Source organism: Rhinoraja longicauda, chromosome 6, assembly GCF_053455715.1.
Source record: "Rhinoraja longicauda isolate Sanriku21f chromosome 6, sRhiLon1.1, whole genome shotgun sequence".
Taxonomy (NCBI): domain Eukaryota; kingdom Metazoa; phylum Chordata; class Chondrichthyes; order Rajiformes; family Arhynchobatidae; genus Rhinoraja; species Rhinoraja longicauda.
Window position 1 is genome coordinate 12,924,878 of NC_135958.1, and position 26,102 is coordinate 12,950,979.

The following is a 26,102-nucleotide window of genomic DNA, read 5'->3' on the forward strand; positions in this document are numbered from 1 at the left end:
CTTGTACAAAAAACGTTGTTGCAGGAGGTAGTCATCTCAGGTCCATTACCAGCTAGAGGAATATAATGTGCAGGTCTGGTGCTGAATATCACACAGCCGGTAATTCTCCCCCACAGGCTTTCCTTTGCCTAAAGGGATGGTCAGGTCAGGTGAGGAGCTTGAAAAACTCTCCACTTGCTTGGGTGATCGAAACTCCAGTGATAATGAATAGCTCGGCTCCGCTCAGGACAAAGCAGGCCACTTGTTTGGCACTCTATCCATTAACTTAAACATTCAGTCCGTTCACTGCTGGCACTTTCTGCCTGCCCCATCGTAAAAAACAAGAATTTATGATGTCGGAAAGTGCAGCACAAATCCCCACCCAGGCACACCACACGCAATGGGTCAATCCATGCTGCAAATAGCCGGCAGCTCCTTTCATGCTTCAGTAAATCTCAGAATTGCACCTACATGTGGTCCATCAGGGGGACTCTGGGACGTTGGGTGACAGATGGAAACCAGTGATGGACCTCAGTCTTGCCAGAATTCCCAACATCATCACTAGCTTCAAATGCCAGATCATATCTCATGTCAGATCTGTGACCCATTGATGATCCCACGCCTGCAACTTAGACGGAAAAAGGCAAAGGAGAAGGGAAGTAATGTCTTTAATTATGTTTTAATAATTTATTGAATATTTACATTTATTGCATCTTTCCCATCATTTACGTCACTTTTAAAGTTTTGAAACGCCTAAGCAAGCAGGGTGAAATGTAAAGGTTAAAAGTGCTTGACAGCGGAGATGGGACGAATCTGCATTCATTCCCCTCACAGCCTCTCCCCATCCTCCACCAACTCTGCCGTCAGAGCCTGTTATGGGCAACATGGGGTTGGGCCCTCTGTATTTCATTGCATGAGGTCTAGTCACTAAATAAACCTCCCTACTTGACACGGGGCCAGCGAGATCGACTGTGCATGTCCAGCCCTGTTGTGTGCAGATTGTAGGTGGTGACTCCAGTTGGAGGGCCCGACCCATCAAGCAGATGATGAACAATCATTATGGTGTGTTTTAATCAAAACATCCGTAGAACAGCCACATGTTTTAATTTAATTTCCTCCAAGAATTAGCATTACTATTGATTTAATAGGATGGACAATGATTAATTGACTATATTAGAATTACTTTAATTAGAGGTTTTATATATTACGAATTAATGCCTTAATAAAATGGTGTTCTCTTATCAGCGTCTGCTCTTTCATGCTGGTCTCTTGACTCTTAGCTCACTGTTTTTTGCATTCTAGTTCTTAAAATCACAGTATAAAGAAGTGTAGTTTTACTGGATTATATTCATCATACATTCAAATTTAAGATTAAGGTAGACACAAAAAGCTGAAGTGACTCAGCAGGTCAGACAGCATCTCTGGACAAAAGGAATAGGTGACTTTTTGAGTCGAGGCCCGTCCTCCGACTGTATTCAGACTGAATTCAGATCTTGACCCGAAATTTCACCTATTCCCTTTCTCCAGAGATGTTGTCTGACCCGCTGAGTTACTCCAGCTTGTTGTGTCAATCTTCCGTTTAAACCAGCATCTGCAGTTTCTTCCGATACATTCCAATTTGTTGTGCCAACTATTTGATAATGTATTCAGTTCAAGTGAGTAAATGTTACTGACAGTAGAATGTCAAGACGTTTTGCTGGTTTCCCCGGACTAATAGGACAGGGGGACGTAGGTCCTGTGTAATTGTCTCCAGCCATGCCAGGTACAGTGCACTAGGGCTTTTATTCCTTCTTGCGATAGGCATAGTACTGGAAAAAAAACAACCACACATGAGCACATTTGGTTCAACAGAAGGAAATCCAATAATAGAAAATATATTTTAATAACATGCTCTTTTTTCAGAATTTCAAGTCTAATAATTTCTCCTAATGTAGTTAAAGCATGGAGGCTCACAAGGCCCGTTACATTTCTTTGTAATTTCTCTTCAGGTATCCATGAAGACAGTTAAAGGTCCAGAAGCAACTAAATACAATGGACGAGGAAGTGGAAAGTGGCAGGAAAGATGGACCTGTGTCTGAATGAGACATCACAAATGTATCTAGGTCTGATACTCTTGGGAACGATAGCTCAATGGACCAATCTGATGGAGAAAGTGTGTGTATGTGTATGTACTGTATGTGTGTATGTGTGTATATATATATATATATATATATATATATATATATATATTCCATTATATATATGTACAATAATACATGTTATTGATGGAATAACATGTTATATATATATATATATATATATATATATATATAATATTTATACCCTGGGGAAGTAAACTCAATGGACCAATTTGATGGAGAAAGTGTGGGTGTGTGTGTATGTATGTGTGTATATATTATTTGTATTTATGTGTGAGTGTGTGTTTGTATATATTTACACACACAGACACACTCGCACATACACATAAATCAAATCTTAGCTCAGGGAACAAGCAAGGGAAGCAAATAAAAGCAATAGACAATGTCATCGTATCACCGAAATCTGGTCAGGTTCCAGCTGTGAGTAAAGTAATTTATATATTGCTGTTACTTTCATTCTGTTTTTCAAATAAAAGGTTATATGCAGTATGTTGAATAATAATTTAAAAGACATCTTTAGAAATACATGGGTTTCTATTTATAATCGCATCCCCTATATGAATTCACATATTTGTGCATCATAGTTCGTATGAGTTTACATGTTTTTTTATCACAGCTTCATAAAATATGGATAAACTTTAATTAGAATACATTTTTAAACAACACAGTAAAAATGGATAATATCCAATGGAACTGCCCCAGCTCAATGGCTGAGTGGCTAAGGGAAGTGAAATGTGATAATTTTAATAATTAACATGGTTCTCCAATTATCAGGTCACATTAACCTTGGGTTGTAATTAATTCTCCTCCCAAACTGATGCAAAAAAAAGTGATCAAAATTCTTTGAAAATTCTTTGGAAATCCCCCCCCCCCCCCCCCCCCCCCACCCCCCCACAAAATGAACAATGTTTTCATGAGATAGGAAGCCTTAATTCAAATATTCTTACATTCGATCCATTAAATACACTGCCTTGAAATGTGGAGAAGGTGGGCTCAGAAACAATGGCGGCAGCCCATCAGCCACTCTGGTTGGGGAGTGAGTGTAGCAGTCACAAAGACTGGAAGACCAGGAATGGAATGTGTCCATTGTGACAGTTAATTAGACACTTCCTTTTTGATGAAAACCAATCCATGTTCCCATTTCCCCTCCCCCCCCATTCCCCCCTCCTCACCCACCCCTCCCCTCTCCACCCCCCCCCCTCCTCTCCCCCCCCTCTCCCCCCCCCTCCTCTCCCCCCCCCCATTGAGATTCATTTTATTTTTTTTAACAGACAATCTATTTTATAGGAAAAACGCGATTTCCCCAGGTCACAATGGAAACCCTACGAGGAACGGGCCCAATACACTAGACCACTTGGTCTAATATACTAGACCACTTGGTCCAGTATATTATAAAAATAAATTAGGAGCAAAATTTGAAATAACTTTTCCGACCCTCTCCCCAAGCATTAGACCACACTTGTAAAATAAATAATGCATAACCTGGGGTTTGTACAAGATCCTTCTCACTGAATATGCCACGACATGTTAAGGAAGGAAGAGATGATGGTCAAAGCTGGAGGTTTTTCGACCTCGGTTTTATCTTGCACTAAACGTTATTCACGTTATTCCCTTTATCATGTATCTGTACACTGTGAATGGCTCGATGGTCATCATGTATTGTCTTTCCGTTGACTGGTTAGCATGCAACGACTGCTTTTCACTGTACCTCGGTACATATGACAATAAACTAAACTAATAATAAACAAATAGGTTTCATACTTACACAACCACGAGTGCAGCATCGCGGGAGAAGTCCAGCAAGATCTCATTCAGTTTCACTTGTCGGAGTGACTGCACCAAGACAATTATATCATCAAAGCTCACTTCATTTTTAAGCTCCTTAAAAGACTCCTCAGACATTTTACGTCCAGTCATATAACTTAGTTGATCTGTAAACTTGATTCACTGCTACAATGAATATATCAAATAAAAAGTGGACTATTGCTGGTCATGAACAAAAATCCTGTTGCTAATCATTTAATTTGCTAGATTTTGTTGCTGAAATCTAATGATATCATTAAAGACAAAGCATAGCGGGGACATATCTTCATTAAAATAAAAACATTCAATTCTTTATCTATATATCCAGCCATATTTGCAAAGTAAACATTTCTGTAATCTGTAATCTGGTAATTGGTACAAGATCCATACACCTGAACACTGCAATGGAAAATGACATTCCATATGCTTGGCTGAGTGGGAAGAGTTTCGAGTTCCCATGGCGATAGCAGTCTAACCACAGTAGAACTCTGCTAATTTGGCGTCCGATATTTCAGACATCCTGATGGTTTGGCATCTGAAACTCCCGTTACTCTGGTGCGTGAGCAGGGAGTACACAGAGGGGAAGGGGTGGGTAGCTGGGGTGACAGTCAGGAACATGGGAATGAGTGTAGGTTCACAGCCAGAGGCAGGGCCCAGTCTGCTTGTATTATGATTCAGCTTGTTTTGGACAGCCTGACTCATACTAATGAAACCCCAGCAGGTTCTATTTCCCGATCTCTTTAATCTCACGTGTAAAAAACATGTGTTAGGCAATTAATACGATTAGCATCCGATAGTCCGGAAAATCTACAGGTGCAGCAACAACCAAAGTCCTTTTGAGTTACTGTCTCATCAGATATTAATGCAGTCAGGTTTAAATATTTCAGTTCAATCCAACTGGAATCCAACAGTCCAATCCAACAGTTCTGATGTTTCAAGTCATACATGACTACGTTCAGCGTCTGAACTGGTTCTTTTAATGTGATCTTTACGTACTTTTGCATTGTTGTTCTTAATCTCCTCATCTGAGATCTTCCAAGGACAATCCTTCCTTAGCTCATTAACAATGGCTTCGTCCTTGAAACCATCATTCAATCTGTAAGGAGCAACCAGATCCTCAAACCTCTTCACTCTGCAATGAAAGAATAACAGCTTGAATGTTCAGTAAAAGCCAGTGATTGGGACTAGAGTCACAAGTATGAGGGAGTGACAAATGTCCAAGAACTGTGTTCAAATATTCCTTACTGTTCAGGTCGTGGCTTCTGGTTGATGTCGGGCAGGACATGTACCTCATGGAAACCAAGACGGAATTTGCTCAAGAGATTAATCATCCTAAACCCAAACAAAAAGAAATTGTTATTTTTGGTTCTTTAAGCGCCAACATGAGATCTTTTCCGTTGACAATGAAGAATGACTTGGAAGAGATTTCCACTTTGAGGCACGAACAAGCCTGAACCAGGAGCTAATTCGCTTTCCAACACTGATGTCCTGCCTTAAAAGGGGGAATAAAAAATGGAAACTGGAAAATATGATCCAGAAGTTGGAGTAGTTGGTGAAATGGCCGTGCTTGTTGATCACCTCCAGAGAAAATGTGCACTCCGCATGTTTCCATGGACACTTGTGGAGAGAAACCTGCTCCATCACTCACACTTCGACTCTGCTTTCCATGAGGAAATGGTAGATTGTGAGTGGCCGGAACTAGCCTCAACTCGTGAATAGTGGAACCAAACTTTGACATTAAAATAATATTGCTTCCCTGGCATGGACACTTGTCAAAAATCCTTGAGTATTCTGGACGTTTGCAACATACTTCCATCGACAGGATGGCAGCGGTAGAGTTGTTGCCTTACAGCGCCAGATCCTGACTACGGGTGCTTGTCTGTATGGAGTTTGTACGTTCTCCCTGTGACTGCGTGGGTTTTCTCCGGGTGCTCTGGTTTCCTCCCACACTCCAAAGACATACAAGTTTATCAGTTCACTGGCTTCCGGAAATTGTCCCTAGTGTATAGGATAGAACTAGTGCACAGGTGATCACTGGTCGACGTGGACTCGGTAGGCCGAAGGTCCTACGCTGTTTCCACGCTGTATCGCTGAAACTAAACTAGAAACTAAAACTAAAATCTGGTCTCACCACTCCATATCACTTTAGCAATCATTGCAAAAATGCTTCGAAATTAGAGAATTACAGTCGTAACTAGTAATGCTAGTAAAACTTAACCTACAAATAGTTAATGAGCAATGGTGCTGGAGGGTTGTCCATCCAGCTGTGGAAGGGTGGAGCTTTCTCAAATAGTGCAAGCCCTAAATCACCACTGCATATTCATATAAGTAGTATAAGAAAATAACTGCAGATGCTGGTACAAATCGAAGGTATATTCATTGTCAACACAACCTGCTGCTCTGACTATCTCTGGTGGTGATTGAAGGAGCACCGGCCTTTCAACATGATGGCTGGCGCCTTTTATGCCACACACGTACATTAGTTGTTCTATTGGAAATGATTTGACATCCACGATGCCTCGCAGCACAGACCCAAAGGTCAAATTTGATTGCCTTTGACTTCAGTGGGATTTACAGTGGTTATTCCTAAAGGTACTTTCAGTGGCAGAGCTTCTCATACAGAGGCAGGCCCACTTACGCCTTTCTTTCCTCGTCCATGCGACTGATCTGACCGCCCACAAACACGCGAACCTTGCACTGGCACCACCTCTTCTTGCGAGTGAGCAGGTACGGAAGTAAGAGGGTGAGACCTACAGGAAAGAAAACGCAGGTCAGAAAACAGTAGGGGCGTAACAGCAGGGCACAGCATAACAGGTTCTGGGATACTCCCACGCTGCTCCACCTTCCCCCACCTCAAGCCCATCTGCCACCCTCCACTTCTCTTGCCTTTCCGTAGTCTTTCTCATTCACAAGTTTTTTGATCTTCAGAGTCGTTGAGAAACAGGTCATTTGGCTCAGCAGTCCATACCTGCCACCAATTACTCATTACACCAATCCCATTTTTAGTTTAGTTTAGTTTAGAGATACAGAGTGGACCAGATCCTTCTGCCCACCGAGACCACACCGACCAGCGACCCCCGCACACTTACACTATTCTACACACACTGGGAACAATTTGCAACCTTTTACCAAAACCAATTCACCTACAAACGTGTACGTCTTTGGAGAGTGGGAGGAAATTGGACATCTCGGAGAAAATCCACGCAGGTCACAGGGAGAAAGTACAAACTTCGTATCGGCAGCACCTGTAGTCAGGATCGAAACCGGGTCTCTGGCGCTGTAAGGCAGCAACTCTACCACTGCGCCACCGTGCCACCCATTTAATCCGAAGCTATCTGTGCTCCGGCAATTAACGTGCTTCCAGGTGTTTCTTAAATGTCAAAGGTCATGGGGGAAGGCAGGAAAATGGGATTAGGAGGCAGAGATCAGCCATGTTTGAATGGCGGAGTAGACTCGATGGGCCGAATGGCCTAATTCTACTCCTATAACTTGTGAACTTGTGGGCAGCCACCAGAATGGTGAAATTAAGTGCTGAATTTGGACCTTTCCACAGAGTGCATTGACCCTTCTCTAGTCTCACACAGATGTCACACAGTTGGTCCGCTGAGTGATGCTGCTGCCACACAGCCCCAGTCACCCCCGGTTCAATGCCGACCTCCAGCACTTTCTATGTGGAGTTTGCATATCCGCCCTGCGACCTTGTGGGTTTCCCCTGTGTGCTCCGGTTTCCTCCCACATCCAAAAGATTTTTCATCGTAAATTTTATATGGGGTGGCCACTGTAAATTTCTCTAACTGTGTAGGCGAGCAGAAGAATCTGCCGAAAGTTGATGTGAAGAATAAAATAGGTTTGTGCAGGATTCATGTTAATGTGTGCTTGGTGGCTGGTGCAGACACAGTGGGGACTGAAGATGCAATTGCCAATTGTACGGGTCTATGACTCTAATTATAGGAATTGAGCTCTCTCTGTGTGCAGGTGAACATAACTGATCTTCTTGCATTTTAACCTGCAGCTGCATAGCCCCCTAGAATAGAGAACTTGAATTTCATCTATTATACAGATCATAAGAGGATCACGGCTAATGTGTTACCTCCGTCATCAAAAAGCCAGTAGATGTCTATGTTTTTTTTGCCTTGTTCCAACTGGAAAATGGTACTGGCCTGCTGTTCGACAAACACAGCGCTGGAGTCTACTGAAATAAAAAAAACAGCAAGGGTTGTTTTATTTAATAGAATAAGTGACAGAGGCAGCATTTAATTCAAAACAACACAATCCCAGTAAGCTACAGAAACGTGGTTACGAATTCCCTTGAAGTACATTGTCGGTTATCAAAGACATTTATTCTTTACCTTCAATTATCTCTGTCTCTTACAGTTTGTGATTCTTGTTGAAACCCTTCAACTACGCAAATCATTGCCTTCACAGAGAAAAATTCAGGCCAATAGTCTTTTATCAGAACAAAAACCGCAAACTCTATTTACTCTATCTCTATCTCCACACATCCTGCCTGACGTCCCAGTGTATCCAGGGGCCTCAGATTTTATTTCAGATGTCCAGCATCATTTTGCTTTTGCCGACTCACCACAAGTCTGGGTCATTCTTGTGATGTCCAGGCCTTGCTTCATTCTCGTCACGCACACACCATAATTCAAGTCGAATGAGTCACTGCAAATTCAAGCACAAGATGCAAACTTAGGCAAAGGTTATGATCAGTCTGAAGAAGGATCTCGACGCAAAACATCACCTGCTCCTTCTCTCCGGAGATGCTGCCTGTCCCGCTGAGTTACTCCAGCATTTTGTGTCTATCTTTGGTGTAAACCAGCATCTGCAGTTCCTTTCTACACAGTTGGAGCAATTACGATACGATACGATATAACTTTATTTATCCTCAAGAGGGAATTTGATCTGCCAACAGTCATAAAAACACAAAATACACTAAACACAAAATGCATGAAACATGAAATTAAAGTGACGAGTGGAAAGGCTTGGGGGATGTGCAAAGATTGGGTTGGGGTGGCGGTTGGGTAGTTGGTCTCAGTCTACCTGGACCACGTTTGGTTACCTAAGGAGGTGAGAGCAGATTTTCCAGATCATTTGAAGCAATAGTTTTGGGTAATATTTAACCTATTGTTTGAGCTCTCCAAGATGATGACATGGTGGTTGTTGAGATGAGGAATGGAATGTGCGACATTGTACGCAGGTCAATAGGATGAAAGCTGGATGGATCCGAGGGTTTCATCCAACTGGTACATCGGTGGGTTACCTGCTGGGTGAGGCTTATTTTGCCCCGGGTCTCTTGACCGCTTGCAAAAAGACCATTTAAAATTTTCAGATCAGTTCAAAGAAGGGTCCCAACCTGAAACAACACCCATCCATGTTCTCCAGGGATGCTGCCTGACCCGCTGGGTTACTCCAGCACTTTGGAGTCTTTCCTTGGTAAATCAGCATCAGAAAACTAGAGCACATGGAGAAAACCCACGCGGTCACAGGGAGAACGCACAAACTCCATTCAGATAGCACCCATAGTCGGGATCGAACACGGGTCTCTGATGCTGTAAGGCAGCAAGTCTCTAGTTTCTTCCCAGCTGTTATCAGGCATCTGAATCATCCTAGCACAAACAGAGAGCAGTGCTGAACTACTATCCACCTCATTGGTGACCATCAGACTATCCTTTAATTTACAAAATACTGGAGTAACTCAGCAGGTCAGGCAGCATCTCAGGAGAGAAGGAATGGGTGATGTTTCGGGATGAGACCCTTCTTCAGACAGACTATCCTTGATCAGACTTTGCTGGCTTTACCTTGCACTAAATGTTATTCCCTTATCATGTATCTATACACTGTAAATGGCTCGATTGAAATCATGTTTGTTCTTTCTGCTGACTGCTCAGCATGCAACAAAAGCTTTTCACTGTACCTCGTTACATGTGATAATAAACTAAACTGAACTCTACCGCTGTACCACTGTGACGCCCCTGCAAGCATGTTTGCACCATTAACTCAGGTTTTGAATGTCTGGGTCTCTCAGTTCACCACTGCCACCTCAGACTTCCAGAAAATTGCCTTGTAAAAAAATCAGTACAAGCAATGAGGTCCTTTCGAGGCATGGTCATTATTGTAGGTCACACAGTAGCCAGTGTGTACCCATCCTACGACAACAAACGGCAATGTGGTAACGACCAAGTAAATTGTCTTATTCATAACGTTGAGTGAGCTATGAATAATGAAAATTGTCATGTAAAACAATGTTAAACACCCAAATGAGCCAGGTCAGAAAACTGAGGTCAGAGCTTATTTGATTCTCCGAAGCAGCAAATTATGGCCGGTGCATGTCAAAAGGTCAGAAAGTCATAAGTGATGGGAGCAGAATTAGACCATTCGGCCCATCAAGTCTACTCCGCCATTCAATCATGGCTGATCTGTCTCTATCCCCCCTAACCCCATTCTCCTGACTTCTCCCCGTAACTCCTGACATGTGTATCTCGGTTGTTGCATTGTATTGATATCTTCCCCTTTAATGTTGATTCTCTGCACAGTTATATTGTGTACAGCTGTGACTGTATAAATCTGAATATTAGACCCAGAGTTGCCTCTTCAATGTTGGAACTGATGGGGGAAGATATAGTGAACGTTCTATGTGACCTCCAGCCTTCAGTTTCTGCAAAGCAGCACGAGCTGTCTGTCAAAACCACTGGGGTGTAAAAATGTGACTTCAGTTCATGCCATGGTTTGTAGAATAACCCTGACAATGGGGACAATGGTGGTGAAAAAAAAATGTTCAAAATAAAGCATAGTGAAAATGGTTGAATTTAAAAAACTGGAACAAAATAAATTCTCATCAATTGCAATATTTACGTTTAATATCATCTTTCCTTTCGGATAGGTTTTCAGACTGAAATACTCACTAGATAATGCCAGCGTAGTTTTCCAAATTCTGTGGATGATCAGATTGCCAATTACTTTTAAATCCCATCACAAGAACATTGGGCTTCATCCTGCCCAGACCGACAGCCTAGTCAACATCAAATGTGATTTATTTTAAACATGCACGCATTGCTGTACGGTGGGCAAAACAGTTTATTTACACAAAGAGAATATGGAAATTCTAATGCATTCATTCATACTGTTGCTCTCTCATTCTATCTTAAACAATCATCATTGAAAAGGTGGAAGAATATCTTCAGACTGAAGGTCTCGACCTGAAACGCCACCTATTCTTTTTCTCCGGAGAGGCTGTTTGACCCACTGAGTTGCTTCAACTTTTTGTGTCTATCTTCATACTTTTCAAAATGGCCGAGGCCAACAATTAAAAGCATGAGGCAGATGCTTAATGCAATGGAACCAAGTGTTTTTGAAACATGTGTGGAATGTATGAAAATGTGCTCTTTCCTCTCTCTCTCTCTCTCTCTCTCTCTCTCTCTCTCTCTCTCTCTCTCTCTCTCTCTCTCTCTCTCTCTCTCTCTCTCTCTCTCTCTCTCTCTCTCTCTCTCTCTCTCTCTCTCTCTCTCTCTCTCTCTCTCTCTCTCTCTCTCTCTCTCTCTCTCTCTCTCTCTCTCTCTCTCTCTCTCTCCCTTTCCCTCTCTCTCTGCTTTGCTTGGTCACACGCTAAAGGCCTACCTCTTACTCCTGTCGAATTGGCTCAGTTGGGATTTAAGTAAAGCGTAGTGTTGGGTATTCTTAAAGAATAAAATATCTGATTAACAATGAATGTTTATTTTTTACATTTTCTTTATTTAAACTATATATGTTAAATTCATAAGACATTGGTGATTTTGTTTATAAGATATTGGAGATTCGACAAAACTGCCCCTCGTTCTATTGTGATTTGTACAATAATATCTTGCTTCTGTACCATGAGCAACTCTCTGCCCCCTTGCTGCTGCTCTGCTCTGTCCCTTACATTGCCTCGGCCCTATCCTGTGTCCCACCTTGTCTCCGCCCTGTTCCGTCCAACCTTGCCTCTACCAGCCCCTGTTTTGTCCCACCTTGCCGTTGCCCTACCCCTGCTCCACTTTGCCTCGGCCCTACCTACCCCTGTCCCACATTACCTCCAGCCTTCTCTGTGTCCCACCCTCCCTTTGTTCATCCTGACCTCTGCACCGACCTGCCTTTTCCATACATCCACTCTGCGGACTGACTTTGCTCAATGTAGTTCACATTTCATGCATTTACCTGCATTAGCATTCGTGATCCAGTCCGTATGTCATCTGCACCCACTGCTGTATAAAAGGACCTGATCTTTCTCTTGGCCATCCACTTGATGTGTCCATTACAGGTGACTTCAGGCAACTTTTCTTTTTGATGACCCTTGGATTGAGGACAGGGTGAAATTAGCAATAAAACCAGGTGTTCAAAATCATCATGACAGGAATAGATCGGGTAAACGTACAGAATCTCTTGCCCAGAGAAGGGGAATCGAGAACCAGAGGACATAGATTTAAGGTGATGGGGGGGGGGGGAAGATTTAATAGGAACCTGAGGGGTAACGTTTTCATGCAAAGGGAGGTAGGTGTATGGAACGAGCTGCCAGAGGAAGTAGTTGAGGCAGGTACTATCGCAACATTTAAGAAACATTTAGACAGTTACATGGGTCGGATAGGTTTTGAGGGATATGGGCCAAATGCAAGCAGTGGGACATGTTGGCTGGTGTGGGCAAGTTGGGCTGAAGGGCCTGTTTCCACCTTACAAGACACTGACTCTACGACTCATTACACTAATTGGATAAATGTCTACAATGATCAAATTGACTGAGTGGGGAAGACCTGTTTCTGGAAGATGGTAACAATCAGGAGCACAAACCCTGACAGCAATGTTAAAGCTGCAGTGAAGTAGTAGGGAAGGATTCTCCATGGACTTTAACACTTTAGATTCAGAAAAATCATTCAACTGCTCAATGAAAATTTGTCACAAAGGCGTCGCAATTAAACAGAGGCAGCAAAGGCCCAATAATGTGGTGGTGCGGCCAGACTAAGAATGTTGTGGCACAAGTATGTCTAATCCAGAAAGGCAGTGGAACCAAGGGTGTCGGGAAATCTGTAGAGGACCAGTATTGAAGTTACTAATTTATTGTACTACTGATTATTATTTATTTGTTATTGCATTTATGGGCCTGTTAAGCTGCAGCAAGAAGGAATTCATTTTCCTGCAACTGATGCACATGATAATCAAACTCCGTTGATTCTTGAAAATAACGGTCAGGTTCCAAAGGTTCAAACGCACTCACGATCAGCACATTGCCGCACACCATCAGGCTGTGGTTTTTGGTAACAGTCCCAACAAAATCCACCAGTGCTGGACGGAAGTTTGGAGGACCAGTAAGAACCAAACACTGAGGCCTAGAAATACACAAATCTTGGTGAGTTAATCGAAACAGATCACACAGTTGGGGCATTCTCACCATGGGAGGAGGTGGAAAAGACCACATCATGGTGTATTGCTAAGCTCAACACTTATATATGCTATGTGATAATATTATCTTGAACAAACCATTTTGCACTAATGGTTTACAAATTCTACCATTTATTTTCTGGGTCCACCACATGTCTGGATTCCCCCCCCCCCCCCCCAGGCAATTACAACCCAAGTCCCCATGTGATGCTCCGATTACCCCCAAACGTATCCTGGCACCATCTCCCTCCAGCAGCTGATTCCCCACAATTTAGTTTAGTTTAGAAATTCAGCGTGGAAACAGACTCTTCGGCCCACTGAGTCCGCACCAACCAATAATTTATAGAAACCAATTAACCTACAAACCTGTAGGAATGTGAGAGGAAACCAGGGCACCCAGAGAAAACCCACACAGTCACAGGGAGAACGTACAAGCTCCGTGCAGACAACCCCCATAGTCAGGATCGAACCAGGGTCTCTGGCTCTACCGCTACGCTACCATGCTGCCCCTAACCTCAGCCTGCCTCTCAGTCATAAGCCCACCCCACCTCACTCAAGCCCCAAACCTCACTCTCATCCCTTGGTCTTTCACTCCTTGCCTATTGTGACCTGGGGTCTACCTGTACAACACACACACAATGGATTTTATTAGTGCTGGGTCCTGAAAACAAAATCTTTGCACTTTGCTTATTTAATGTGACTTTCCAGGATGTAGAGAGTTGTTAGGTTATTGCACTTATATTGTCGGATGCAGGTCACAAACATGTCAACAGATATACAACAGTATTTAAGCATGATCATTTTTCACTCAAGAAGATAATGTTGTAGATCAAACAGATTACAGCGACAACTATAACTAAGCTTAATATTAAACAGATTACAGCTGCATTTAACCAAGCTGTCTTTTTATTTGGATTCTTGACTAGTAATCAAACTCTCCTTTCTTCCATGCTCCCCTGCCCAGCCCCCCTTTTATACCTAATGAATGAAAATAATGAACGGTTAGTTTAGTTTAGAGATACAGCGTGGAAACATGTCCTTCGGCCCACTGGGTCTGCACTGACCAGCGATCCCCGCACAGTAACACTATCCTACACATACTAGGGACAATTTACACTTATACCAAGCTAATAAATCTACGAACCTGGGAATGTGGGAGGAAACCAAAGATCTCGGAGAAAACCCACGCAGGTCACGGGGAGAACGTACAAACTCTGTACAGACAGCACCTGTAATCGGGATCGATCCCGGATCTCTAGCGCCGCAAGCGCTGTGATGCAGCAACTCTACCGCTGCGCCACCGTGCCGATGATGAGCGTGGTTCTCTCAGCAGTATTTGGAGATTAATTGGTAATGCTCGATGGCTCTGTGATAATCCTGGCAATTTGGTGACTCTTGTGATTACTAAATGCCCAGAGGGCCAGGACTCTCATGTGGATCTCACCAGTCGGGTGTGTGAGTTATTTCACCCAGTTACGGAATACAAAAGATGTTCCGGCCCCTCAGAGCCTCATGCCTGAGTCAGTGACTCACTGAAAAGTGCACTGTGCTGAATATCATTCAACATTTGGCAGCCAGTTCCTCCTTTATTCCATTTTACAGCATTGTCAGCAGACAAACTGGAAGAGGCCTTCACAATAATTCCAAATTGTGCTGTAACAAAAAAATTGGCTGGCCCTTTTTTTGTTTAATGTGGAGAACATCCTTCTGCCTATTGTGAAATGACTTGCATGGAGCTGTTTAGTTTAGTTTAGAGATACAGCGCGGAAACAGGCCCCTCAGCCCACCGAGTCTGTGCCAACCAGTGATCCCCGTACACTAACACTATCCTGCACACACTAGGGTCAATTAAATTTTTTACCAAAACCAATTAACCTACAAATCTGTACATCTTTGGATGTGGGAGGAAACCGGAACACCCGGGGAAAACCCACGCAGGTGACGTGGAGAACGTACAAACTTCGTACAGACAGCACCCGTAGTCAGGATCGAACCCAGGTGCCTGGCGCTAGATCCTGGGTGGAGTGAATAAGTTAAACTCTCCAGCTACTTGCTGCACATCACATCGTTACTTACCTGTAATTTTTAATATGATTGTCCACTTCATTTAGCCCCAAAGAGTAGAACAGGGCCATGTTATAGGAGCCTGCTTGAACAGATGAACCCCAGTTTACAGCTTAAAACGGAAAACAAGGGTTACACACAAACGCGTTAAATAAACTATCTAAACATTTCTCCTATCAAAAGGTCATAAGATCATAAGTGATAGGAGCAGAATTAGACCATTTGGCCCATCAAGTCTACTCCACCATGCAATCATGGCTGATCTATCTCTCCCTCCTAACCCCATTCTCCTGCCTTCTCCCCATAACCCTGACACCTAAGGACTGGATCAATTACATCACTCCAAGGATTGGATTTTACTTTGGGTTTGAAGAGTCATCGCGACATAGTGTCTTACAGTGTAGAAACAGGCCCTTTGGTCCAACTTGCCCACACTGGCCAACATGTCCCATCTATACTAGTCTCACCTACCTGCATTTGGCCCATATCCCTCTAAATCTGTCCTATCCATGTACCTGCAAAATCTTTCTTTAACGTTTTCGATAGTCCCTGCCTCATCTACCTCCTCCAGCAGTTCGTTCTATACAACTACATATCATATATCATATCATATATATACAGCCGGAAACAGGCCTTTTCGGCCCTCCAAGTCCGTGCCGCCCAGCGATCCCCGTACATTAACACTATCCTACACCCACTAGGGACAATTTTTATATTAACCCAGCCAATTAACCTACATACCTGTACGTCTTTGGAGTGTGGGAGGAAACCGAAGATCTCGGAGAAAACCCACGCAGGTCACGGGGAGAACGTACAAACTCCTTACAGTGCAGCACCCGTAGTCAGGATCGAACCTGAGTCTCCGGCGCTGCATTCGCTGTAAAGCAGCAACTCTACCGCTGCGCTACCGTGCCGCCCATGAAAATGTTACCTCTCAGGTTCCTATTAAATCTTTTCCCCTCACCTTATGATCCTCTGTTTCACGATTCCCCTACTCTGGGCAAGAGACTCTGCGCGTCTACCCGATTTATTCCTCTCATGATTTTGTTACACCTCTGTAAGGTCACCCCTCATCCTCCTGCGCTCCAAGGAATAGAGTCCTAGCCTGCTCAACCTCTCCCTATAGCTCAGGCCCGAGAGTCCTGGCAATATCCTCGTATATCTTCTCTGCACCCTGTTTGAAGCCAGGGTACTAATTGCCATTTGGAGTCACTGCAAATAGAATGAGATATGGCTCCACAACAACTGTGAAATCAACAACAAGACTTCAGCAATGGTTCTCTGGATCAAGCAATCATTCAGGTAGCAAGGAAAAAATAGGCTTACACTTACATTACAAGTTATAATGCACAAGCATGCCTTAAATGCCTGATATGCAAGGCTCTCTGATGAGATGCTGTTTGATTTGCAGGCAATTGCAGCAACATTTTAATGCACAGCATATTCCCTCATATTCTGAGCTATTCAGATTGGGAAGGTCTCCACTTGATTTTCAGTTTGTGTGAAATGAATGTGAAAGATTCATTTCAGTCTTGCCAACACTGTACAGTTATAACTGGCCTTATAAGTTATCAGTTATACCTGAGAGAGGGGGAAGTGGTGGGTAACGTAAAAACTTGATTTCTACTCCAAAATTGTCTGCCGTAACTTGTGACTATCAAGTGATTTAAGAATCCATAAGTTGATAAGTTCTACGAGCAGAATTAGGCAATTTGGAACGATCAAGCCTACTCCGCCATTCAACTATGGCTGATCTATCTTTCCATCTCAACCCAATTCTCTTGCCTTCACCCCAGAACCTCTGACACCCATACTAATGAAGAATCTGTCATTCTCCGCCTTAAAAATATGTATTGACTTGTCCTCCGCAGCCTTCTGTTCTATTCTGTTCCGATATTCCTTGTTGATGAAGGATCCGCTGCCCTCACCGACTGGCTCTTACTTCCCAAGCGACCATTTAGGTTGATAACAAGGTAGACACAAAATGCTGGAGTAACTCAGCGGGTCAGGCAGCATCTCAGGAGAGAAGGAATGGGCGACGTTTCGGGCCGAGACCCTTCTTCAGACACATTTAGGTTGATAACAATGAGTTACCAATGATTCTAGATCATATTCCTGCACAATTCAATGCCCTCAGAAAATTCATGAAGTACTTTTAATTACATATGTTGCGTAACTACAAAGAACACCGTCAATTCAGTATTTGAAAAGGTGGAAGCTTCAGCAGTGTACCCACATAAAATAACATTTGAGGTGCTTTAGTGGAGTGCAACACGGAGAGTAGTAATGCTATTTGTACCTGCAGTTTTCTTAATTACTTACCAGGCTTTTTATACAGTGCATATGCCAGTAGGAAAACAACAATTCCAATAGCAATGAGAGCTGCCCACCATGTTAGTAAGAACATGATGGCTAACGAAACAACTGCACCAAAGAGGGAAGCCCACTTGCTATAATATGTGAATGAAGGTCTCCACCCTTTAGAGAAAGAAAAGCAAAGTCAGTTATTTAAAAGTGATATGGTATTCAATGTCACCTCCATGATCAAGCACTTTGCCAGGTTTTACTGATCATACAAATTATCATGGTATTTATGATTAAGCACTTTACCAGACCATACTAATTATCATTGCCCTTGCTTCACTGGCATTCTACTGAAACATTGTCCAAATGGTGCATGGCAAATTACACAAACTGGAATAAGAAATCTAAAATAATGTAAAGAAGCTTACGCTTATTGCAAATATTTGAATTGGGAGCAGGAATTGATCACTTGACACTGCAATTTCAGGGGACCCTGGCTTATCTGACTTATCTGACATAACATTCCCAGCTACATTTATAAACCTTTCAACCCTTTCCTTATCAAATACTTATCTATCCCTTTCTTAAAAATATTAAAAGACTCTGCTTCCATTGTTCTTTGAGTTCCAAGAAACATTTAGACAGGTGCATGGATAGGAAGGTTTTGAGTTTAGTGTTTATGGACCAAACACAGGCTGGTGGGACTCGTGTAGATGGGACATGTTGGCCGGTGTGGGCAAGTTGGGCTAAAGGGCCTGTTTCAACGTCGTAAGACTCTATGACTCCGTGAATGAGTCTCAAAGAATCAAGATTCTCCGATTCAAACTATTTCATCTCATTTGCCTTAAATGGACAACCTCATATTTTTACATAGTGATTCACAGTTACGAGATTCTCAAAAAAGAGGGAACATCCTCCCCACATTTATCCAATATTTATCCATATTAAAGGACAAGTCCACTCCCATCAGGCAAGAGGTACAGAAGTGTGAAAACATAAACAAGTGTGAACCTCCAGATTCAGGGGCAGTTACTTCACAGCTGTCATCAAACAAGTGAACCATCCTATCATCAACCAGAGAGTGGTCTAGAGTTACCATCTATCTCATTGGAGACCATCGAACTATCTTCAATCAGACTTTACTGGACTTCATCTTGCACTATTCATGATTCCCTTTCTCCTGTATCTGTAGACTGTGGACGGCTTGATTGTAATCATGTACAGTCTTTCCGCTGACTGGATAGCACGCAACAAAAAGATTTTCACTGTACGTCAGTGCACGAGACAATAAACTCAGCTAAACTATTGTATACTTCCTATATATATTTGAATCCTTTCCTGCTCCACTCCTATAATTTTATTCCTTAACTCACTTATCTCCGTTTTGAATATACTGAACAATTTCTCCTCCACAGTCCTCTGATGTGGAGAATTCCAAAAACTCTCCACCCTTGGCATGGGCAAGTTGGGCCGAAGGGGCCTGTTTCCATGTTGTATGACTCTGCGTGAAGAAGTGTCTCCTTACCTCACTCAGCCTTAAGTAGTCTACCCCTTATCGTGACTGTGACGCCTGCTTGCTGAAGAAATTAATTTCTAATTGACTCTGATTTTCACTCATTTTTCTTCAGTTTATGTATTTACCCGTTTTTGTTGTCAGAAATCACAACCAAACTTACAACAAAACGTTGTGAAATAGGAAACGAGGGCTTGCCTGGGGAGTTGGTAATCGAAGCATGGAAGCAGCTAAAGTTGATGAGAGCGTAGGAGCACAGGAAAAAGTTGGAGATGATTGGAGCTATTGTGTTCAGTTCCGCTGCAGCATTAAAAAAAAAACATATCAAGGTCACAAATGCTTTCCACACTTAGTAGACGATCGTTACAATGTGTTTCGTGTTATTCTTTAATACATAGCTTTCCTAGAGTTAATAGAATTGGACATGGTGGGCTGAAGGCCTCTTTTTGTGCTGTTCTGCTCTTTTGTCTTGCTTGGTGCCTCACACAACGAAGGACGATGATCGTAAATGCAGCCTATCTATTTTGGCATGGAGGGATTCCCTCTATCGTTCTGCTAGAAATTCATGGCATCTATTTGGCGTTGGAACCCCATAAGGTTCAAGAACCAAGATGCTAACATGTAATTTCTTGGTGTCACATACAATGCCTTTTCTTTTGAAATACGTTACTTGCTTTATCTACAGATTTCTATAACAGATTAGAACACAAACACTGCTTCCAGTGTGCGTATGCAAGCAAAATTAAAAATACACAAATTCCCATTGTGTTTTCACACAGAGGGTGGTGGGTATATGGAATGAGCTGCCAGAGGAAGTAGTTGAGGCCAATGCTATAATAACATTTAAAAGTCGTTTGATCGGGTACATGGATAGGAAAGATTTAGAGGGATATGGGCCAAAGGTTGGCAAGTGGGACTGGTGTAGATGGGGCACCTTAGTCAACATAGGAGTTAGGCTGAAGGGCTTGTTACCAGGCTGTATCACCCTATGACTCTAAGTATGTTACATTATATTCTTTGGACCCCTGGTTTATTTTAAATTTTTTCAATGGACCACATCCTGTCACATTGCTCTACATTACCCAGAGCAGAAAGAACTAAAATTGGTATAGTTTTAGGCCGCCCTAGTCTAAGGTTAGAAGAAACATTGAGTTGTTCTGAGTCTTACCAATAAGAATGAAGCCAACAGCAATAAAGTAGGTGAGGAGGTAACTGTAGAAGGGCTCATTGTTCTTCCCAAAGCCTTTTCCAAAGAAAGCAATACCAGGGTAAAGGTTGTCCTTGCATAGACACTGTTAGGAGACAAGGATTTAAAAAATCAGTTTGATTCAACCATCCATTTTACACAATAACAACTATGATGACGTAAACTTGATAAAAAAATTGGAGATCAAGAACCTTTATTATATAGAAAAATAAAATGAATTTCCAAAACAAATCTCAAACCTTCAGTGACTACGAAAGAATATTTGCTTACTAACATGAATTCATCCCTCAAAGCAGTTCACAGTCTAAAATTGCATGACCTCTTTAAAAGTAAAAAAAGACAGTCATAAAATATCACAATTTTTGCAAATATTCCAGAATTTACTAGCAGTTTGCGCAATTGCACAGGAGGAGAGGTCTAACTTGCTGTAGGATATGCTCCATTGTCTACCAGAAGTTAACGCACACTATGGGCTGCTCTAAACTACTGCATATGTTCCGAAAGGCTTAGCAACAATATCTATTCTAATTTATGCACATATGGCATGTAGCAAACCATGTAAAATGGTTGTTCACAATATCATGATATGGAGCATGTTGGGTGCTGTCTAAAACAATTAGTTTCAGGTGCTGATTGTGATCTGCCCATTCCACAGTCTGCCCAATTTTATTTATGTACTGACAAAGAACATTTGGTGGAGAGCAAACAGGGTTTTCGATTCTCTATCACCCTGTCACATGAATGTCAGCCTGAATGTTCCTTTATTCTCATCCCACCATTTAAAATTCACCTTTGATTTACTTCAGTGAATCGATTATTCAGTAGCTGTGTAGATAGTCTCTTTTTTTCCAGTTAGATAACAGGTAACTATCATCCTGCACAAAATATCGCTAAAAACTTGCAATGTATGGCCCAAATTTTGCAGGGAAATGTTGGCATTCTCCTTTGCAACTGTCAGCAACATTGGCAATGCAAACACAGAAGCGATTTTGACAGTAAGGATAGCTGTAGGCTACAGGATAACATTGAACAGACAATAAGATGGGCAGAGCAGTGGCAGATGCAATTTAGTTTAGTTTGGTTTATTGTAATGTGTACCGTGTTTATTGTCTGTGAAAATGTTATTACCCAGTGAAAAGCTTTTTGTTGCATGCCATCCAGTCAGCTGAAAGACTATACATGATTACAATTGAGCCATCCGCTGTGTACAGATACAGGATAAAGGGAATAACGTATAGTGCAAGATAAAGTCAAGTCAAGTCCAGACTCGGCAAATCATTGAGAATTCAGTGATCCTACACATTACCCCATGCATGGCCGATGAAGAGTCCTCAAACACACATTGTCGAGATTGATGGGAAATGACCTAATCCTAATCTGTCCTAGTCTCCTAATCTGAGGAAAGACATTCTTGCCATAGAGGGAGTACAGAGAAGGTTCACCAGATTGATTCCTGGGATGGCAGGACTTTCATATGAAGAAAGACTGGTTAGACTCGGCTTGTACTCGCTGGAATTTAGAAGATTGAGGGGGGATCTTATAGAAACGTACAAAATTCTTAAGGGGTTGGACAGGCTAGATGCAGGAAGATTGTTCCCGATGTTGGGGAAGTCCAGAACAAGGGGTCACAGTTTAAGGATAAGGGGGAAGTCTCTTAGGACCGAGATGAGAAAGTTTTTTTTCACACAGAGAGTGGTGAATCTGTGGAATTCTCTGCCACAGAAGGTAGTTGAGGCCAGTTAATTGGCTATATTTAAGAGGGAGTTAGATGTGGCCCTTGTGGCTAAAGGGATCAGGGGGTATGGAGAGAAGGCAGGTACGGGATACTGAGTTGGATGATCAGCAATGATCATATTAAATGGCGGTTCAGGCTCGAAGGGCCGAATAGCCTACTCCTGCACCTATTTTCTATGTTGCTATGTTTCTATGTAAAATGGCTCACCAGCACATTTCAGACTGTGAATTAAATAAATTTAATTTTAACGTCGCTGAATTTTGAGGCATCAGTTGCCTGTAGGCAAAGGTTAAATGTTCAAAAATTAACTTTAATCGATGACTACACACTGAACATTTCTGGAAGGTACCACATAGACATTAGCTGTGGCAGTAACAAAATGCTCCACACCTGGAAGACTTTGGGTGCAGACACAAGGCAGGCAAGAGCCGAAGAAAGAGTAGCTCCAAAGATCCCAGCTGTAATCAATGGTGCAAATCCAGACACCAGACTTATGGTCTAAAAAAGGAGGAAAAAGACGTATTAAATAGTTATAAATAGTTTATAATAGTTTATAATGTACTGAAATTATGTTACAGTCATGCATATTGTCCTAATTTTTAAACAGGAGGACGACTGACCACGGCATAACACTCCCGAAGGATGTAGAACTTGAGATGTGCTTCACGTCTACAGGAACAGGACAATTTGCATTTGACTGTGGACGTTCAAGACATCATTGCCTAGCAACGAACAGCTCAAAAATAATCAGCTCAATGTAGCTACAAGAAGGTAACATTTTGTGTTCCTCCTAACTCCACAAAGCATTTTCACCTTCTCACATGCCCCAGGTCTCCCATAATTCAAGTGTTCACCTGTCTCAGGAACATCTCTCAATGAAGACGTAAGTGAGGGTGGCACGGTGGCGCAGCGGTAGAGCTGCTGCCTTGCAACGCTGGACACCTGGGTTCGATCCTGATTACAGGCGCTGTCTGTATGGAGTTTGTACATTTCCCGTAACCTGCAAGGGTTTTCCCTGGTTGCTCCGGTTTCATCTCACACTCCAAAGACGTACAAAGTTTGAAGGTTAATTGGCTCTGGGGAAAAAAATTGTAAATTGTTCCTCGTGTGTGCAGGATAATGCTAGTGTGTGGGGATCGCTGGTCGGCGTGGACACGGGGCGTGGAAGGGCTTGTTTCTGCGCTGTAAATCTAAACTAAACTAAACTAAAAAGCAGACATCCGCGATCAAGATTGATCAAATGTTCAGAACTCCATCACAGCCAACAGCTGTGTGAGGAAAGTCTTATAAACTTACAAATCTGCACACCTTTGGGATGTGGGAGGAAACGGGAGCACCCGGAGAAAACCCACGGGGTCACAGGGAGAACGTACAAACTCCGTACAGACAGCACCCGTAGTCAGGATGGAACCCTGGTCTCTGGCGCTGTAAGGCAGCAACTCTACCTCTGGGCTATTGTCCACATATCACATTTTCTCATTCCTGTTCTAATACTTTAAAAAAACGAGTTAAAAAAAGTTATTGTAAATACAACTCTATACACATTGCTGCCTTTATTTTTACCTGGTAGTTGTTAATGAGTCCATATTTACAAGTACCAGTCTGTGTACATTCAGTGAAGTTCCATCCGTAGCCACAGGCAATACCTTCACATCCCATTGACCCTAATGGAATGGTGTCATTCACCCTACCGGATGCATCAAGTGTCACACAAGACCCTGAAACAAAGGGTAAATGAAGTTGTTAAAAGATGCATAGAATATATTTGCTCAGCTTTGCTACATCCAGAACAAAAGTCCAAGGACTCCAGTTCGGCCCAAGCGGCCCAAGCGGAATCTCATTTGATTGGATGCAGGACTGAGGGAGGTGAAGGATATTCCATTGAAACCATGGTTATTATTTCAGGACCATATATACGTACGAGGAACTCTCATGTACGAAATCAAGATTACACCGTGAGCGTAGAATCGAGGACCAGAGGACATAGGTTAAAGGTGAAGGGGAAAATATTTAATAGGAATCTGAGGGGTAACCTTTTCACACAAAGGGTGGTGGGTGCATGGAACGAGCTGCCAGAGGTGGTAGTTGAGGCTGGGACTATACCAACGTTTAAGAAATAGTTGGACAGGTACATGGAAAGGACAGATTTGGAGGGATATGGGCCAAATGCAGGCAGGTGGGACTAGTGTAGCTGGGACATGTTGGCCGGTGTGGGCAAGTTGAGCCGAAGGGCCTGTTTCCATGCTGTAAGACTCTGTGACTCTATGATAGAAAACAGCAGATCTCTCCAAGTGAAGAGTTGATAGGTCTGGCTTCCTGCAGCCACTCATTGGTTTGGTGAATGACCCATTGATTCTCCCCATCCTTCGGCAGGGATGGGATTCCGTGCCTTACACACACATGAGCTTCCACAATCTCTGTGTGGCTGTCAATATCTGATCTACATCATGCAGGGTCATTGTACTAGTGCAGGTAGGTTTGTCATTTGTGGGGTTTGTTATTTGCAAAATAATTTTGCACTCACCTAACAAGAATTCCACAATGTGAATATAATGCATTGTACTGTATGTGAAATCCATTGGGATATTTACTAAAAGGCACTGAATAAATGGAAGCACTGTCTGGTGTGGGTGATACTTGCTATTCTGTATTCATATTGGAAAAGCATTCTATAGGCATCAATGGAATTGGCTAGCGATAGATTAGTTTATTCAATTATCAATATCAAATCATACAATGTACGCAACTTAGAAAAATGAGGCTGGATCATTTGCAACAGGCAGCTGTTAAGAAAGGGGAACGGACTGCATATATTTTGTATGTCAAGCAAGAGTCTTAAGCCTGTGTAGCATGTGGTAATAATTTAAAAAACAAGTCTATCAGACTTACCAATGGTGGCAGAAATTATGAGGTAGGAAAGTGCTGTCCAAAATATTGCAGACAATGTTCCCTTGGGAATGGATACAGCAGGATCCTACAAGGGAAATGCAATGAGAATAAGGCTAAATAGTATGGAGAAACAAGGAACCTGTTGAGTTGAAATCCACACTCAAAACAAATTGCATGCTTATTATTAAATGTCACCAGTACAGAATTTCTATGTAGACTTTTGAGATATCTTTTCGTTAAAACCCCCCCCAAAAAAGAAGCCAACTGAATTATTGCCGGTACAAATGGAAGCTTCATACTTGCAATGACATAAATGCATTGGGACCTGAAAAAAGCCATTCCTGTACATTCAGTCAGAATGTTTTGAATTACCTTCAAGTCACCAGAGATGTTTGCACCTGCCAGGATTCCAGTTGCAGATGGGAAGAAAATGGAAAACATGCCAAAGAAAGATGCACCCTCTCCTCGCCAGTTGGGCATGAAGTTTTGGGCAAATATATCACCTGCAATGCGAAATTAGCACCAACAAATGAACCAATTCATTTACCTCACATCTAGAGAGAAGAATAAATATTTACACAATCATCTTAGGGTGGCTCAGTGACACAGCTGTAGAGTTGCTGCCTCACAGTGCCAGAGACCCGGCTTCGAGCTTGACCATGGGTGCTGTCTGTATGGAGTTTATATGTTCTTTCTATGACCGCATGGGTTTCCCGGTTTCCTCCCACATTCCCAAGATGTACAGTTTTGTAGGTTAATTCGCTTCGGTAAAATTGTAAATTGTCCCTAGTGTGGAGGAGAGCGTTAGTGTACGCGGTGATCGCTGGTTGGTGCGGACTCGGTGGGCCGAAGGCTCTGTTTCCATGCTGCATGACTCTATGACTATGACTTCAACAGAAGAATGTATTTAAAACCGTACAGATTTGAAAGTTAACATCGTCAAAGCTTCTGGTGTCATGTTGGAAAACTGAATTAAAAATTCATAAAGTACGTGGCGCACTCCCCAGCGCTTCTGGCCCACTCACCCCCTTATCACATTTCTGCAAAAGGCGTTAACTCGTGCTAAATAATAGTCCATTTAAT

At 42.5% G+C, this 26,102-nt stretch overlaps 1 protein-coding gene across 1 annotated transcript in view; it reads right to left on the minus strand.

Moving 5' to 3' along the window:
* Positions 1 to 1,633: 1,633 nt before the first annotated feature.
* Positions 1,634 to 26,102, minus strand: part of slc12a3 (solute carrier family 12 member 3) — a 39,978-nt gene continuing 15,509 nt past the window's right edge. The window contains exons 8-25 of the mRNA XM_078401669.1: positions 25,392 to 25,522; positions 25,020 to 25,104; positions 23,694 to 23,848; positions 22,521 to 22,628; positions 20,357 to 20,480; positions 19,387 to 19,488; positions 17,694 to 17,849; positions 15,384 to 15,483; positions 13,144 to 13,255; positions 12,093 to 12,227; positions 10,826 to 10,932; positions 8,503 to 8,585; positions 8,011 to 8,112; positions 6,559 to 6,670; positions 5,166 to 5,252; positions 4,917 to 5,052; positions 3,883 to 3,950; positions 1,634 to 1,787 (exon numbers count right to left, since the gene is read on the minus strand). Coding sequence (XP_078257795.1) covers positions 1,646 to 1,787; positions 3,883 to 3,950; positions 4,917 to 5,052; positions 5,166 to 5,252; positions 6,559 to 6,670; positions 8,011 to 8,112; positions 8,503 to 8,585; positions 10,826 to 10,932; positions 12,093 to 12,227; positions 13,144 to 13,255; positions 15,384 to 15,483; positions 17,694 to 17,849; positions 19,387 to 19,488; positions 20,357 to 20,480; positions 22,521 to 22,628; positions 23,694 to 23,848; positions 25,020 to 25,104; positions 25,392 to 25,522 — 2,045 coding nt within the window. The 3' untranslated portion in view covers positions 1,634 to 1,645. The remainder of the gene's footprint in view (positions 1,788 to 3,882; positions 3,951 to 4,916; positions 5,053 to 5,165; positions 5,253 to 6,558; positions 6,671 to 8,010; positions 8,113 to 8,502; positions 8,586 to 10,825; positions 10,933 to 12,092; positions 12,228 to 13,143; positions 13,256 to 15,383; positions 15,484 to 17,693; positions 17,850 to 19,386; positions 19,489 to 20,356; positions 20,481 to 22,520; positions 22,629 to 23,693; positions 23,849 to 25,019; positions 25,105 to 25,391; positions 25,523 to 26,102) is intronic.